The 13052-nt window shown below is 49.6% G+C and overlaps 1 protein-coding gene across 8 annotated transcripts in view; it reads right to left on the reverse strand.

Annotated features, from left to right (window-relative positions):
• Positions 1-9154: 9154 nt before the first annotated feature.
• DLGAP4 (DLG associated protein 4) overlaps positions 9155-13052 on the reverse strand; it is an 86762-nt gene continuing 82864 nt past the window's right edge. For all 8 annotated transcript variants that reach the window (XM_057701748.1, XM_057701755.1, XM_057701751.1 and 5 more), the window contains 3 exons: positions 12911-13002; positions 11833-11988; positions 9155-10981 (listed from right to left, as the gene is read on the reverse strand). In XM_057701748.1, the coding sequence (XP_057557731.1) occupies positions 10763-10981; positions 11833-11988; positions 12911-13002 (467 nt within the window). In that variant the 3' untranslated portion in view covers positions 9155-10762. The remainder of the gene's footprint in view (positions 10982-11832; positions 11989-12910; positions 13003-13052) is intronic.

Genomic DNA, 13052 nt, shown 5'->3' on the forward strand with positions numbered 1-13052 from the left:
ATGTGCGGCGGCGGGGCGGGGGCGGGGCCGCGGCAGCCCGGCCTTATTTGGCCTCGACCCACGGGCCGGGAGGTGGGGTGTTCCCGGGTGAACCCTCAGGCTGCAAGGGCCTTCCCCATCGTGGGCCAGGGAGGTGACGGGGGTCAAGGGGGGCCTGGACAGCCCGGGAAAGGGGCTTTCTGTGGGCCGGCCCTTCCTCTCCTGGGAGGCCGAGGCCGGCAGAACATCCAGGGGCCTCCAGTCCTCAGATCCTATCCTCATCTTTCCCCCAAAGGCCCGCTGCCTGGCCTATTCCCAGGGGAGGGCTTCCTTCCACCTGGCCAAGTATGGCTTTTTTCCATTTGCAGAGAAGAGGCATGTCAGAGAGGACCCAGTATCCTCAGGCAGAGCCACCAGTCAGGCTCCGGGGGGGGGGGTTGGGGGGGGTTGGGTAGGACCACACTAGGGACAGCCCACCTCAGCCAAGGGACTCTCCTCTCCAGGTGCCCTCAGTTTCCTCACCTGTAAAATGGGAGGGTGGTGGTGAGAATTCAGTGAAAGAGTGGCCAGAAAGACCCACATAGACCATGGGGAGCTAGCAAGAGGAGCAGGGGCTAGGGACCCCAGGAGCATCCTTGCCAAAGCGGCTGCACCCCCAGACTCCCTCTTGTTGGCCTGAGTCGGAGGATGGAGTCTGGGAGGACAGACCCATCCTTTCTGCCATCGGGCATCAGGTCTTATCCATTATTCTGATCTGCGAAGGAACAGCTTGCACATCAGCCCCTACCTGCACACCTGCCTCGCTCTCTCCCGGCTCGCTTTGATCCAACACTCAGTTACTTACTCTGTAAATATTAACTGACACCTGCTACCTGCCAGGTACTTGTGCTTGGGTGAACTAAAGTAATTGCACTCAGGAAGCATTTGTTCTTGCAGAGGGAAATACCACGAACAAGTAGCTACAACGCTTGGAGGGTAGAAATAAATGCCTTGAAGGAGAATAAAACAAGGTCAGGGGAGAGAGAGTAACAGGAGATGGGGGTTGCCTCCTAGGAAGTGACATTTGGGCAGAGCTGAAGGAGAGGAGGGAGTGAGCCCCGCCCAGTGAGCGCCTGTGGCAGGAGCCCTGTAGGGGGAGCTTGCCCAGCTCTCGGTCCAGGAGCCGCGGGAGGTCAGTGTGACTGAGGGGAGGGGGTGGGAGAGGAGGTCTGAGAAGCAGTAGGGACCTAACCCGGGCTCTTTGTGTTACCCGAAAACTGGGTTTGCCTCTGGGTGGGTGTTAAGCTGATAGACACTACCAAGCCAAAGATTGGGAGAAAGGAGGATTTATTATTTCTTGCAGCCAGTAAGGAAAACACCAGGGATCTTTCTCAAAAGCAGTGTTTCCCTGAACAGCTTTAAGCTAAAGGTACCTACATATTCATGAAGGGGCCTGAGCAGAGGAGAATTCAGCATACAACTGGGGCCAAGGTCGGAGACAAAGTCCAGGCTTTAGTTGACTGAAGTCAGGAGGGTCATCATCATCCTTGCAGCCTCCACCTGCGTGGGGGCATTGGTTCCTGCAGAGCTCAAAGTTGTATTATGTATGTCCCTTGAGGAGGAACTAGGACTCTGCTTTATCATCGCACTGTTGTTTGACTGCCTTTTTTCTGTTCCTACATTTCTTTGTTCCCTTAAGATCATTAATTACTGAGACCTGTTCAAGGGCAAGCATTGTGGCCAGGCTTAGGTCACAAAATGGCTTAGGCCAAAATGGCTTCTCTCATGCCAAGAAAGCCATTCCTGGTTCTCTTTCTCCAGGGACCTCCTAACTTACCTGCTTACGCTTGTAGGCCACTGTAAGACATCTGAGAGTTCTGAGCAGAGGGGTGGTATGATCTAGCATATGTTTTAACTGAATCCCTTTTGGGGTTGGGGGGAACATGGAGATGAGTGAGGAGCTATTCAGCAGGATGAGGTGCCTTGACTAGTATGGTGGCAGTGGGAGAAGGGATGGGGTTCTGGACATATTTTTTTTTTCCCGGGGGGTGGGCAGGGGCAGGGGAGGTGGCCATGCCACACGGCTTGTGGGATCTTAGTTCCCTGACCAGGGATCAAACCCCAGGCCATCGGCAGCGAAAGTGCCGAGTCCTAACCACTGGACCACCAGGGAATTCTCATCTGGGCATATTTTGAAGTTTCATCCAGTTTCACACGGATTGGTATGTGTGTGAGAATCAAGGAAGACTCCAAGGGTTCTGGTCTGAGAAGCTGGAAAGAAAGAGCTGTCATTTTCTATGATGAGTCTGTTATGGAAGGAGCAGGTTTGGTGAGAGATCGGAAGTTCTGTTTTAGACATATTAAATTTTAAAAACTTTATTTTGAAATAGTTTCAAACTTATAATAAAGTTATAAGAACTGTACAAAGAGCTCCTGTATACTTTCATCTGGATTCTCTAATTGTTCATATTTGGCTTTATTATATTCTCGTGTGTGTGTGTGTGTGTGTGTGTGTGTGTGTGTGTGTGTGTGTGTGTGTGTGTGTGTGTGTGTGTGTCCTCCTCCCCAACCATTTGAGAGTAACTTGCACATATCAGGCCCTTTTACCCCGAAATACTTAAGTGGGTATCTCCTAAAAGGAGATTCTATTACATACCCATAGTACAATGATTAAAATCAGGAAAAAATTTTTTATTGAAATATAGGTGATGTACAGTATTATATGTTACAGGTGTACAATACAGTGAGTCACAATTTTTAAAGGTTATACTCCACTTACAGTTACTATAAAATATTGGCTATATACAGTATATATTGTGTTGTACAATATATCCTTGTAAAAAATCAGGAAAATTTTAACATTAATTTAATAGTAGTATCTAATTTACAATCCATATTCATGTTTTGCCAATTCTCCCAATAATGTCCTTTACAAAAAATTTTTTTCTGGTCCAACAGCCAATCCAAGGTTATAATATTTCTTTGATCTCCTTCTCTGTGTGTGTATGTGTGTGTATGGTAAAATAAAATTTACCATTTTAACCATTTTTAAGTGTACAGTTCAGTGGCATTAAGTACATTCACATTGTTGTACAACTATCCATCTCCAGAACTATTTCATCTTCCCCAACTTAAATTCTGTAGCCATTAAACAGTAACTCCCTATTCTTTTTTTTCTTTTAACCTAAATTCTTTATTATTTATTTATTTATTGGCTGCACTGGGTCTTTGTTGTGTTGCATGGGCTCTTTGTTATGGCGCACGGGCTTAGTTGCCCCGAGGCATGTAGGATCTTAGTTCCCCAACCAGGGATCGAACCCATGTCCCCTGCATCGGAAGGCTGATTCTTAACACTGGACCACCAGGGAAGTCCCAGAATTTTTTTCCTTTTTAAGGCTAAATAATATTCCATTGTGTGGAGAGCCCACATTTTGCTTATCCATTCATCTGTCGCTAGACATTTGGGTTGTTTCCATCTTTTGGCTGGTATTAATACAAATATCTTTTCGAGTCCCTGCTTTTGATTCTTGGGAGTATATATCCAGAACTTAAATTGCAGGATTATATGGTAATTCTGTTTTTAATTTTTTTGAGGACTCTCCAACCTGTTTTCCACAGAAGCTGTCCCATTTTACATTCCCACCAATAGTGCACAAGGATTGTAATTTCTCTACATTCCTGCCAACAGTTTAGGCAACACTGGGTTAAAGATTAAAACACTGGATTAAGATTAAAAAATCTTGGGACTTCCCTCATTGTCCAGTGGTTGAGGCTCCATGCTTCCACTGCAGGGGGCATGGGTTCGATCCCTGGACGGGGAGCTAAGATCCCACGTGCCGCACGATGCGGCCATAAGAAAAAAAAAATCAGATTGTTTGTTTTTTTGTTGTTGACTTGTAAGAGTCCTTTATATATTCTGGATATTAATCCCTTATCAAATAATATGATTTGCAAAAATTTTCTCCCATTCTGTGGACTTCTCTGTTTAAAATAATTTTTAAAATTTATGTAATTTTTATATACCATAAAATTCACCCTTTTAAAGTGTGCAATTCATTGGTTTTAGAATACCCACAAAGTTATACAACCATCAGCACTATGTAATTCCAGAACATCTTATCACCCCCAAAGAAACTCCATACTCATTAGCAGTCACTCTGCACCTCCCCTTCCCCTCATCTCCTGGCAAATACGAATCTACCTTCTGTGTCCAGATTTGTTTACTCTGGAAATTTAATGTAAATGGAATCATATAATATGTGGCCTTTTGTGACTGGCTGCTTTCACTTAGCATAATGTTTTCAAGGTCCATCTGTTATAACATGTAGTAATACTTCATTCTTTTCATTGCTAAATAGTATTCCATCCTGTTGATATACCACATTTTGTTTATGTATTTATCAGTTGATATTTGGGTTGCTTCCACTTTTGGGCTATTATAAATAATGCTACTATGAACATTGGTGTGTAAGTTTATGTGTGGATGTATATTTTCACTTTTTTGGATATATATCTAAGAGTGGAATTGCCGGGTCATCTGGTAACTCTGTGTTTAAACTCTTGAGGGACTTCCAAACTGTTTTCCTCAAGGCTGCATTGTTTTTACATTACCACCAAAAATGTGTGCAGGTTCCAGTTTGTCCACATCCTCACCAGCGCTAGTCTTCTAGCCATCCTACAGGGTGTGAAGTGGTATCTCGTTGTGGTTTTGATTACATTTCCCTAATGACTGGTTATCTTGAACATCTTTCCACGTGCTGATTGGACATTTGTATGTCTTCTTTGAAGAAAGGATTATTCAGATATTTTACCCATTTTAAAATTTGTTTCTTTTTGTTGTTGTTGAGTTGCAAAGGTGCTTTATATAGTCTAGCTGTTACACGTTTTCCAGATACGTGACTTTCAAATATTTTCTCCCATATTCTGTGGGTTATCTTTTCATTTTTTGGTTCGTTTCAAGATGCATACATGTTTTTAACTGTGATGAAGTTTATATGTTTTTTCTTTGGTTTTATCTGTTTTTTCTTTTTTTATCATGGAAGGGTATTGGGTTTTATCAAATTTTTTTTGCATGTATTGAAATGTCTTTAATCGCTGCCCCTTAGAACTGTCTCTTAGCTGTTCTGTGTCTTTCATGCACTGACATTTTTGGAGAGTCCAGGCCAATTACTTAGTTGCTCCCTCATGATTAGTTTTGGGTTATGGATCTTTGACAGGAATGTCACAGAAGTGATGTCGTACCCTTCCCTGTGCATCTTACCAAGAGACGTAAGATGTTAATTTTTTCCATCGATGGTAATAACAACTTGGGCCATCTAGTGTCTGTCAGATTTATTCATCAGAAAATTACTATTTTTCCCTTTTGTAATTAGTATGTTCATGAATACGTAATTTGTGGGATGCTCCTTTGAGACTAAATATTCTGTATCTCATCAAACTTTTTAAAAAATATTTATTTTATTTATTTATTCATTTGGCTGCGCTGGGTCTTAGTTGCCGCATGTGGGATCTTCATTGCTGCCTGCGGGATCTTTGTTGCAGCATGCGGATCTCTTAGTTGAGGCACATGGGATCCAGTTCCCTCACCAGGGATCAAACCTGGGCCCCCTGCATTGGGAGTGCAGAGTCTTAGCCACTGGACCACCAGGGAAGTCCCCCTCATCAAACTTTTACCCACAGCTTTTAACATGCACTGATGATTCGGTTGTTACTGTGACGGTTGTCAAATGGTGATTTTTCTAATCCTTCTCACATCCTTTTACTTTTACTAGTTGGTGGACATGTTAACTTTGAGATTATCTGTTAGACATCTAAGTGGAGATGGTGAGTGGGAAGTGTAAAGTTCAAGGAAAGGTACAGATCGTAGATTTAGATGTAGGAGTTGTCAGTCTATAGAAGCTTAAAGCCATTAGCAGTTGAGGATCTCCAAGGCCCATGTCCCCTGTTGGTCACAGGGCTTCACCAGGCCTGGGGTCTGCTGACAGTTTGGAGAAAAGCCATGGTGCTGACTGGGTCACCAGAGTACCGTGGCTCCATGGAGGCTGGGACTGGGGTCTCCTGTCTTATGGGAAGCTGGGTTCTGTGGAAGGAAATGTCCTTGCTCTATTCAAAGCAGGTAAAAGCTCTTACTACTTAACCTTGGCATTCAAGGCTTGTCCAGCACCACCCCCTCCCTGAGCAGCAGCACCGTCTTACACTTCTGCCTCTGCTCGCTGTGCCCTTCACTGCCACAGCTTGGAGAACTCCTGCTCATCCTTCAAAGCCCAGCTCAAATGTTACCTTCTCTGTGAAGTCCCCCTACTCCCCCCAACAAGGTCATTCATTTAGGAAACAGTTCTTGAGGCTGCTCTCTGTGCTAGGCACCAAGTCTGGTGAAAAAAAATCTATTCCTGTCCTCAGGGAGCCCATTGTCTCCTGGTGGAGACAGATATTCATTTGTAATCTCACAGATCTAAGCATCAGTGACAGTAATAAAGAAAGGTAAGCAAAGTGACTCTCTCACTCCAAGTGTAGGGCAAGGGGTTTGCACTAACCTGGCCTGGCTGAGGTGCTTTGGGAGGGTTTCCCTGCAGAAATGCCAGCTGGCCTGAGAGCTGAGGAGTAGATGCATTGATGGGGGAAACCATGGCTCCCTGTGCAAGGCCTCGGATTTTTCTCTTGCTGGTACCTGGAAGGCTGCAAAGGGTCCTGAGCAGAGGGGGACGTTTGAGGAGTCTCTCTGGCTGCCATAGGGAAGGGGCAGATTCAGATGGGTGGGAGATACAACTGCATTTTAAATTTCTCTTACAAACCCTGCTCCAGTGGTAGGAACTTCATCTCAGTTGGTCTGGGGGTCCTCATGGTCTCTGGCTCTCAGGCCACTGGTGGCAACGGCTTTGTCCTGCTGTCCTTGCCATAAGGCCCCGAGCCCTGTGCTGCTCCTGGCTGCAGCCGAGCCTTCTTTCCCCGCTCTCAGGCTATGGGGTGGGGACTCCGAAAGGCCTGGGGACCCACAAACCCTGGGAGAGCAGCAAGTTTACAAGGGGAACCTGGGCCTCCCTGCTGTCCGATCTGCAGCCCCTGGGTGGTTGGTTCTCAGGGACCCAGGGAGGGTGTGCAGTCTCCTCTCAGCACCCTGCAGACTTCAGGAGGGTGCTTCCTGTCTGGCCCTTTCTGTTCCCTCAAGGGTTGGAAACACAGAAACCAAGGACTCCCTCCCATCTTCTCTGGGAAGCTGCTCTCGGCCTTTCCTAAAGTGACAAATGCCTCCCTGATAGAACAGAGTACAGGAGATGGGACGTCATGTAACCCATGTTCTCGTTCAGGCTGTTTAATCTGAGTCGTGAGAAAACACATCCAAATTATGTGGAAACGGTTTCTGATTCAGTGAGACTAAAGAGGCATGATAACTGAAAGCAGTGAATGTTCTTTCACTGGATCCTAAATGGATACAAAGGGAAAGCCATGGAGGACGTTGCTGGGGCACTTGGAGTACGGCCCTGCTTTCGCTGGTATTAGTGTCAGGGCACCAAGTGCCCTCCTGGGTAAGGGCGGTGCTCGAGGGCCACTCGTTTGTTAAACTAGAGGGCGATAGTGGTGTTGTGCTCATGCAGGAATGTCCTCATTCTCAGGTGTCGCCTGGTGTGTTTGGGGGTGAAAGCATGGTGTGTGCAGCTGAGTTAAATGGCTCATGGTGAGGGAGATGTTTGTATATGTCCCTGAGAGGAACAGTGCAGATATGGCAAAATCTTGACAGTTGGTGATTCTGGGTAAGACATTAAACTATTCTTCCAACTTGGGAAGCGGGGGGAGCTCTCTTGTGTTGCACCAGTAGGGCTGGGAGAGGGGACCCAGATTCTGCGAATCAGGTGTCGCCCCCCAGCCCCCACCCCCAGCTGCTGCCCTGATGCAGGGAGTGCAGGACCCTTCCTGAGATCCTGATCTAAGCTTCAAGGCCCCTCCCCTGCTGCAGCACAAACACTCAGGGTCCACCTGGTTCCCTGAGGCCCATCAGGAGTAGATAGAGCTGGGCTGCTAGCTGGCCAAGTCCCTCGCAACCGCCTCCTACGTTCACTCACGCCTCTGCATATCTGACTCAGCGCCCAGGCAACCTGAAATCGGTTCACTTACCTTCGAGTCACCCTCAGCTGTGTCTCAGGGCAGGGGTAGGTCCAGGCAGGCGCCAGCCCCAGGAGTTAATCGGAGCCATCCATGGTCATTGGACGCTCAGCCACCACTACCAGGACTAGGCATGTGGGCACACTGCTCCTAGTGCAGGGCGTCTGGCCCACAGGCTTCAGATGAGCTCATGAGCGGCCCTGCTGGGGAGGGCAGGGCAGCCTGAACAAAGTTCCTGGGAAGGCAGTTCCCCTGGGCCTGAGGTCACCAGCATCTCAGCTGTGTTGGGCCAAGGGAGAAGACAAGGTGTCTGCAAGGTGTCTGCAGCTTGACCGGGCCCAAGAACTTTCTAAAATGCACATTCTTACCCCAGACATTGGCACCTACTGTTCCTTCTGCCTAGAAAGTACTCCCCACAGGCTCTCCCCTGCACCCTGTCCCATCTCCATTCCCCAACCAGAGCTGGTTAATACCCACTGTCCTTCAGCCTTGACCAGATGCTCCTGCCCAGGCCGGGTTTGGCAGTGCTGTCGGTGGGTTCCCACGGCCTTACCGTGCTGCATCTCCTTTCTACCACCTGCTGTAGATTGGAACTCACCTATGACATGTGCCAGCTCTCCCCCACTGGAGTGTGAGCTCTATGTGCGACCTGCTGCGCACTGGGCCTGGCAGGGGAGGTGCTCAGGAAGTGCATGCAGTGCATGTAACTGGCAGGGCAGAGGCAGCTGCTGGGGGTACCGAGTGCCCCGTCCTGGGTGAAGTGTGAGCAGAGTCGGGGTCTACGGAGGGGGTGTGCGTTGTCAGCGAGGGCAGCCCATCCTGGCTCCCATATAGCAACTATTAGGCATTTATTTCTCCGAGGAAGCTGGCCAGGCAGATGTTACACACTCATCTTCCAGATGAGGGAACCGAGAGCTTAGCTTTCCTGCCCAGGATCACAGAGCTGGCACGTGAGAGAGCTGGCATTACAGTGTGCACCGTCAGCCTGTCTCCAAGGAGCTGCCACTTGGAAGGGTGCTGGCTGTCTCCTGGGGCGTCCACTCCCCCCGCCTCCCCCCAGCCTGGCCCGCTCCACTGCAATAACACCATGAGCGCTTGGTACACGTTACCTCATTTATTCTCACAACATGCCTGTGAGGTAGGGAGGGGCGGGGACTGTCCCCATGTTACAGAGGAGGAAGTTGAGGCACACAGAGGTCAAGTGACTTGCCCAAGGTCACAGACAGCGGCCACGCTGGAATGGGCCCTAGAGCAGGCCCTCAGTTCACCCAGGACCCCTGTGGCAGGTGCTGGACACGAGGACGTCTCCAGTGCCACAGCTGTGGACACAGGAGAAAGCAGCCCTCGTGCACGGAGCTCGCTGCAGGCCAGGCCTCGCCCTCTCCCTGCCCCCCACCTCGTCTTGCAGGCCTGGCCCATTGCAGCTCAGGGCTCATGACACCCTGGGAGTGGGACTGGGGGGCAGGGGAGAGAGAAGGATGATTGGGGTAAAAAAATAGAAAACTCAGAGGCTGGGCAGATGGGCCCATGGTGGGAGGCAGGTAGGAGACCAAAAAAAAGTGGGGGGGGGGGCTGCTTACACGCAAGGTATATATTTTTACACACACTTGTACACACACCTAGATATAGTACATGTAAAAATATATGCTATTCACACACCCGCCTCCTGCCAGGTGCCCCGAGAGCCAGCGGTGGCGCTGGTGGGCACGGGTGAGCAGAGGGGCGTTTGTTAAATATACACTCTAAGGTCTATGTGCATATGTACACATACGTACAGACACAGCCGCCCGCCCCTCGGGTACTGTATACAGGCTCGGCCAGGGACAGACAACCCCTGGAAAATGGGGTCCCTCTTGAGTGGCCCCTGCAAGTCACTCTGAGTCATACATTTTGCTGAAGGAAGAAGGGGCTAGAGAGAAGAAAAAGGCGGGAGTCTGGAGTGTGGTAGCTGTGGTTTTTATCTCATTTCCCCCCACAAAGACTTCAGCCCTCGTCATGGTCTCAGAGAGGCGAGTCCCCCGCCTGACACTGCCTAGGGCTGGCGGGTCACAGTGGGCGGGCTGCTTCTGCTGAGGAACCTACATCTGCGTGTGTGACTGTGTGTGAGCACTTGGTGGGGGAGGGGACGCGTGTCCATCTCTGTCCTCTGGGCTCAACCACGAAAAGGGCTGAGAACCAGAAAGCTGATAGTCAGGATGGTGACCCCTGTGTGAGCTCTGAAGGGAAAAGAGAAAAACGTAAGAATGAAAACTCCAAGGTCAGAGCTGGGGTAGCCAAGAAAAGAAGGAAGGACACGGCAGGTGCCCAAGGCTGCCCTTGGGCTGTCGTCATCTTGTAAACAAGCTAGTTTAAGTTCTCATTGGATAGAACAAGTAAAAAGACCGTAGTCTGGAGGCTGGGCCGGGGAGTTGCTGAAGTCCATCTATCTAGTCCACCACGGCCAGCAAGAGGAAAAAAAAAAAAAGTTTTATAGTTTTGTGTTTTTGTTGATTTTTTTGTATGTGTGAAGTCTTCATAACCTAAAGCTGGGAGGGACCCAAAAAAGCCAAATCGTGAGCCCTTGTATGCGTCAATTTGAAAGTTGGCTCAGGGTCTCTAGACAGAATAACCATACTAAAGGTTGAGAAAATTTTGTTCCATTCGCATTTAGTTTGTGTGTGTGTGTGTTTTTAATGACGTAAAATTGTTTGCTTCCTGCTCCCTGGTCTCAGAGCCGTGTCTGGGCCTCAGGGACGTAAATCTCGATGCTGTCCGCGCTCTCTGTGGCCGAGTTCTGCCTCACGGAAGCGGCCCGCTTGGCCGCCAGGAGTCTCTTGCGGGCCTCCTGACGCTGCTTGTCCCCAGAGTCCGAGGCCTTGTCGCGGCTCACTGCCGGCTTGGATTTGGCTGGCTTCTTTGGGACCGGAGGGGGTGGTTTCTTCTCTTCCTTTAGTGAGACAGTGAGGAGGGAAGAAAAATAAAATAAAGGTGCCACCTTTCGTGTGGCGCGACCACCCACCATATGCTGGCAGCTGGAGTCTCCACCCCAGCTTCCCCGCATCGGGCACAAGCAACACACATTTGGAATCAGGAAGCCACAAGAAGCGATGATGGTGGGAACAGCACGAGGCATAGGAGCAAAAAAGCAAGCTTACAATCCTAGAATGTTCTAGTAGGAAGGGACAGATGGATCACCTCTTCCCACCCCTGCTTTGAACCAGTGAGAGCCTGAAACTCATGCAGGAATCATACAGCCAGAGATGGGATTTAAATTCAGGGCCTCCGCCTCCCAGGTCACGTTTCACATGCTATTCTAGGGGATCAGAACTCACAAGGGCCACAGTCTATAACCAATAACCAAAGGGGTCACTGGAGGACACTGTTTCACAGAGGGAAGCCTAAGCCTCAGGGAGGAGGCTGGCCCAGGAGGCAGAGTTGGGTCCAGACCCCTGTACTCCTAGCAGCGTGGTCCTAGGAGGACCATTTCTCTGCCTCTTAAGTTCCAACGGCTGTGTCTATGCTAGTGCTCTGGGCTGTGGGCATGTGTCTCCCAGGAGTCCCATTTTCTGAACATGCAGGGCAGGAAGGCATGCTTTGGGAGGGCAGCCTCAACTACACAGAGCGAGCAGCGTGCTGGACAAGTGCCGAGCATGGACCCCGCACACTGATGGACGTGAGCCCCCAGCTCAAAGACGACACACGGAGAAGGGAGCCAAGCAGCACTGACCGATGTGGGCAGCGTTATTGCCGACCAGGAATTTGTCCCTGGACTTCCCCTCCGCACTGCTCCATGCTCACCTTCCTCTTCTCGGGGGTCTCCACCAGCTGCCAGCTGTTGGCCTTGAGGTGGTAGAGTTCATCAAACTTCATGCTGATGTCCTCGATGGACAGCTGTAGCAGATCCCAGAACCCTGCCAGGTCCTGGGCTGTTGGACGTGGGTTGGCGTCAGGGTTCTGTGGGACAGAAGGGGATCAGTGGGGCAGGCAGGGCAGAGGCTTGTCTTGCACCTCATCCCAAGGATGGTCTCCTAGCCCTGCCAACCCTGGTTGGGGTCTCCTGAGGCCTGGTCTTGCGCTCCTGTTCCCAGGGTCAGGTGAGTATCTATGTGAGAGAATGAAGCCAGTTCCTGACCGCTGCTGGCCCTGATGGCGGAGATCGTTGGGAGGAATAGACAGTCCCATCATGAGAGTGGATCCTGCGTACACATGGGGACTGAGGCCTTCGCCACCACTGTAGGGCTACAGTGAGGACAGCTCGCATGGCCTTAATGTGTGCCAGGCAGGCAACTCGTCTCATTTTACAGAGAGAAGGCACGATCACTCCCAGGTGAAACCACAGAAGTGCGTGTGGTTTCCTTCCCATCATTCTGTTCTCTGACAACACAGGCCTCATCATGACTCCCCCAGTGAATCCCCAAACTCCTACAGGTCCTAGATACCAACACTGGCTGTTGTCCTCCCCCCCCGGGAATACACCACACCTGGCCAGATGGAAAGAGGCTTCCACAGGAAAAGCTGCCACCTAAGAGGTGAGGGTGAAGGAGAGGGAAACCCACCAAGCCTAATGGTGGTTATTTCTTTAGTTCTTCCCTTGACTGTCTTCTTAGATATAGAGTATCAATCAGTCAATCAATCAATCAATCAATTAGTGCTAACTGATTTTTAACTTTCATGTGGCTGCTTTTACACAGAGTTCCCGTTTCTCTTTCAGAAGGTATCAGAGATCTGAAAGGACCATTCTTGGCCCTTTTTTCGTGCTAGGCACTGCCATGTGCCAGTGCCGTGAGGAAGCAGCACCGCCTCCACGTTAGGGAGGCGCTCACAGAGGCTTAGAGGCTCATAAGACCCACTGTGGAGGGAGAATAATCACACTTACCAGGTTTTGCTCACAGAGGCCCCGGAACTGCTGGAATTTCTGTGACATCAGTAGCTGGGCACTGCCCACAGCACTGAGAACTTTCCCTAAGACTGAGAAAGAGAAGGGAGAAAAAGACTGAGCAGAGCACAAGGTCCGCTGG

The sequence above is a fragment of the Hippopotamus amphibius genome, chromosome 12 (assembly GCF_030028045.1).
Source record: "Hippopotamus amphibius kiboko isolate mHipAmp2 chromosome 12, mHipAmp2.hap2, whole genome shotgun sequence".
In the NCBI taxonomy this organism is placed as follows: Eukaryota; Metazoa; Chordata; class Mammalia; order Artiodactyla; family Hippopotamidae; genus Hippopotamus; species Hippopotamus amphibius.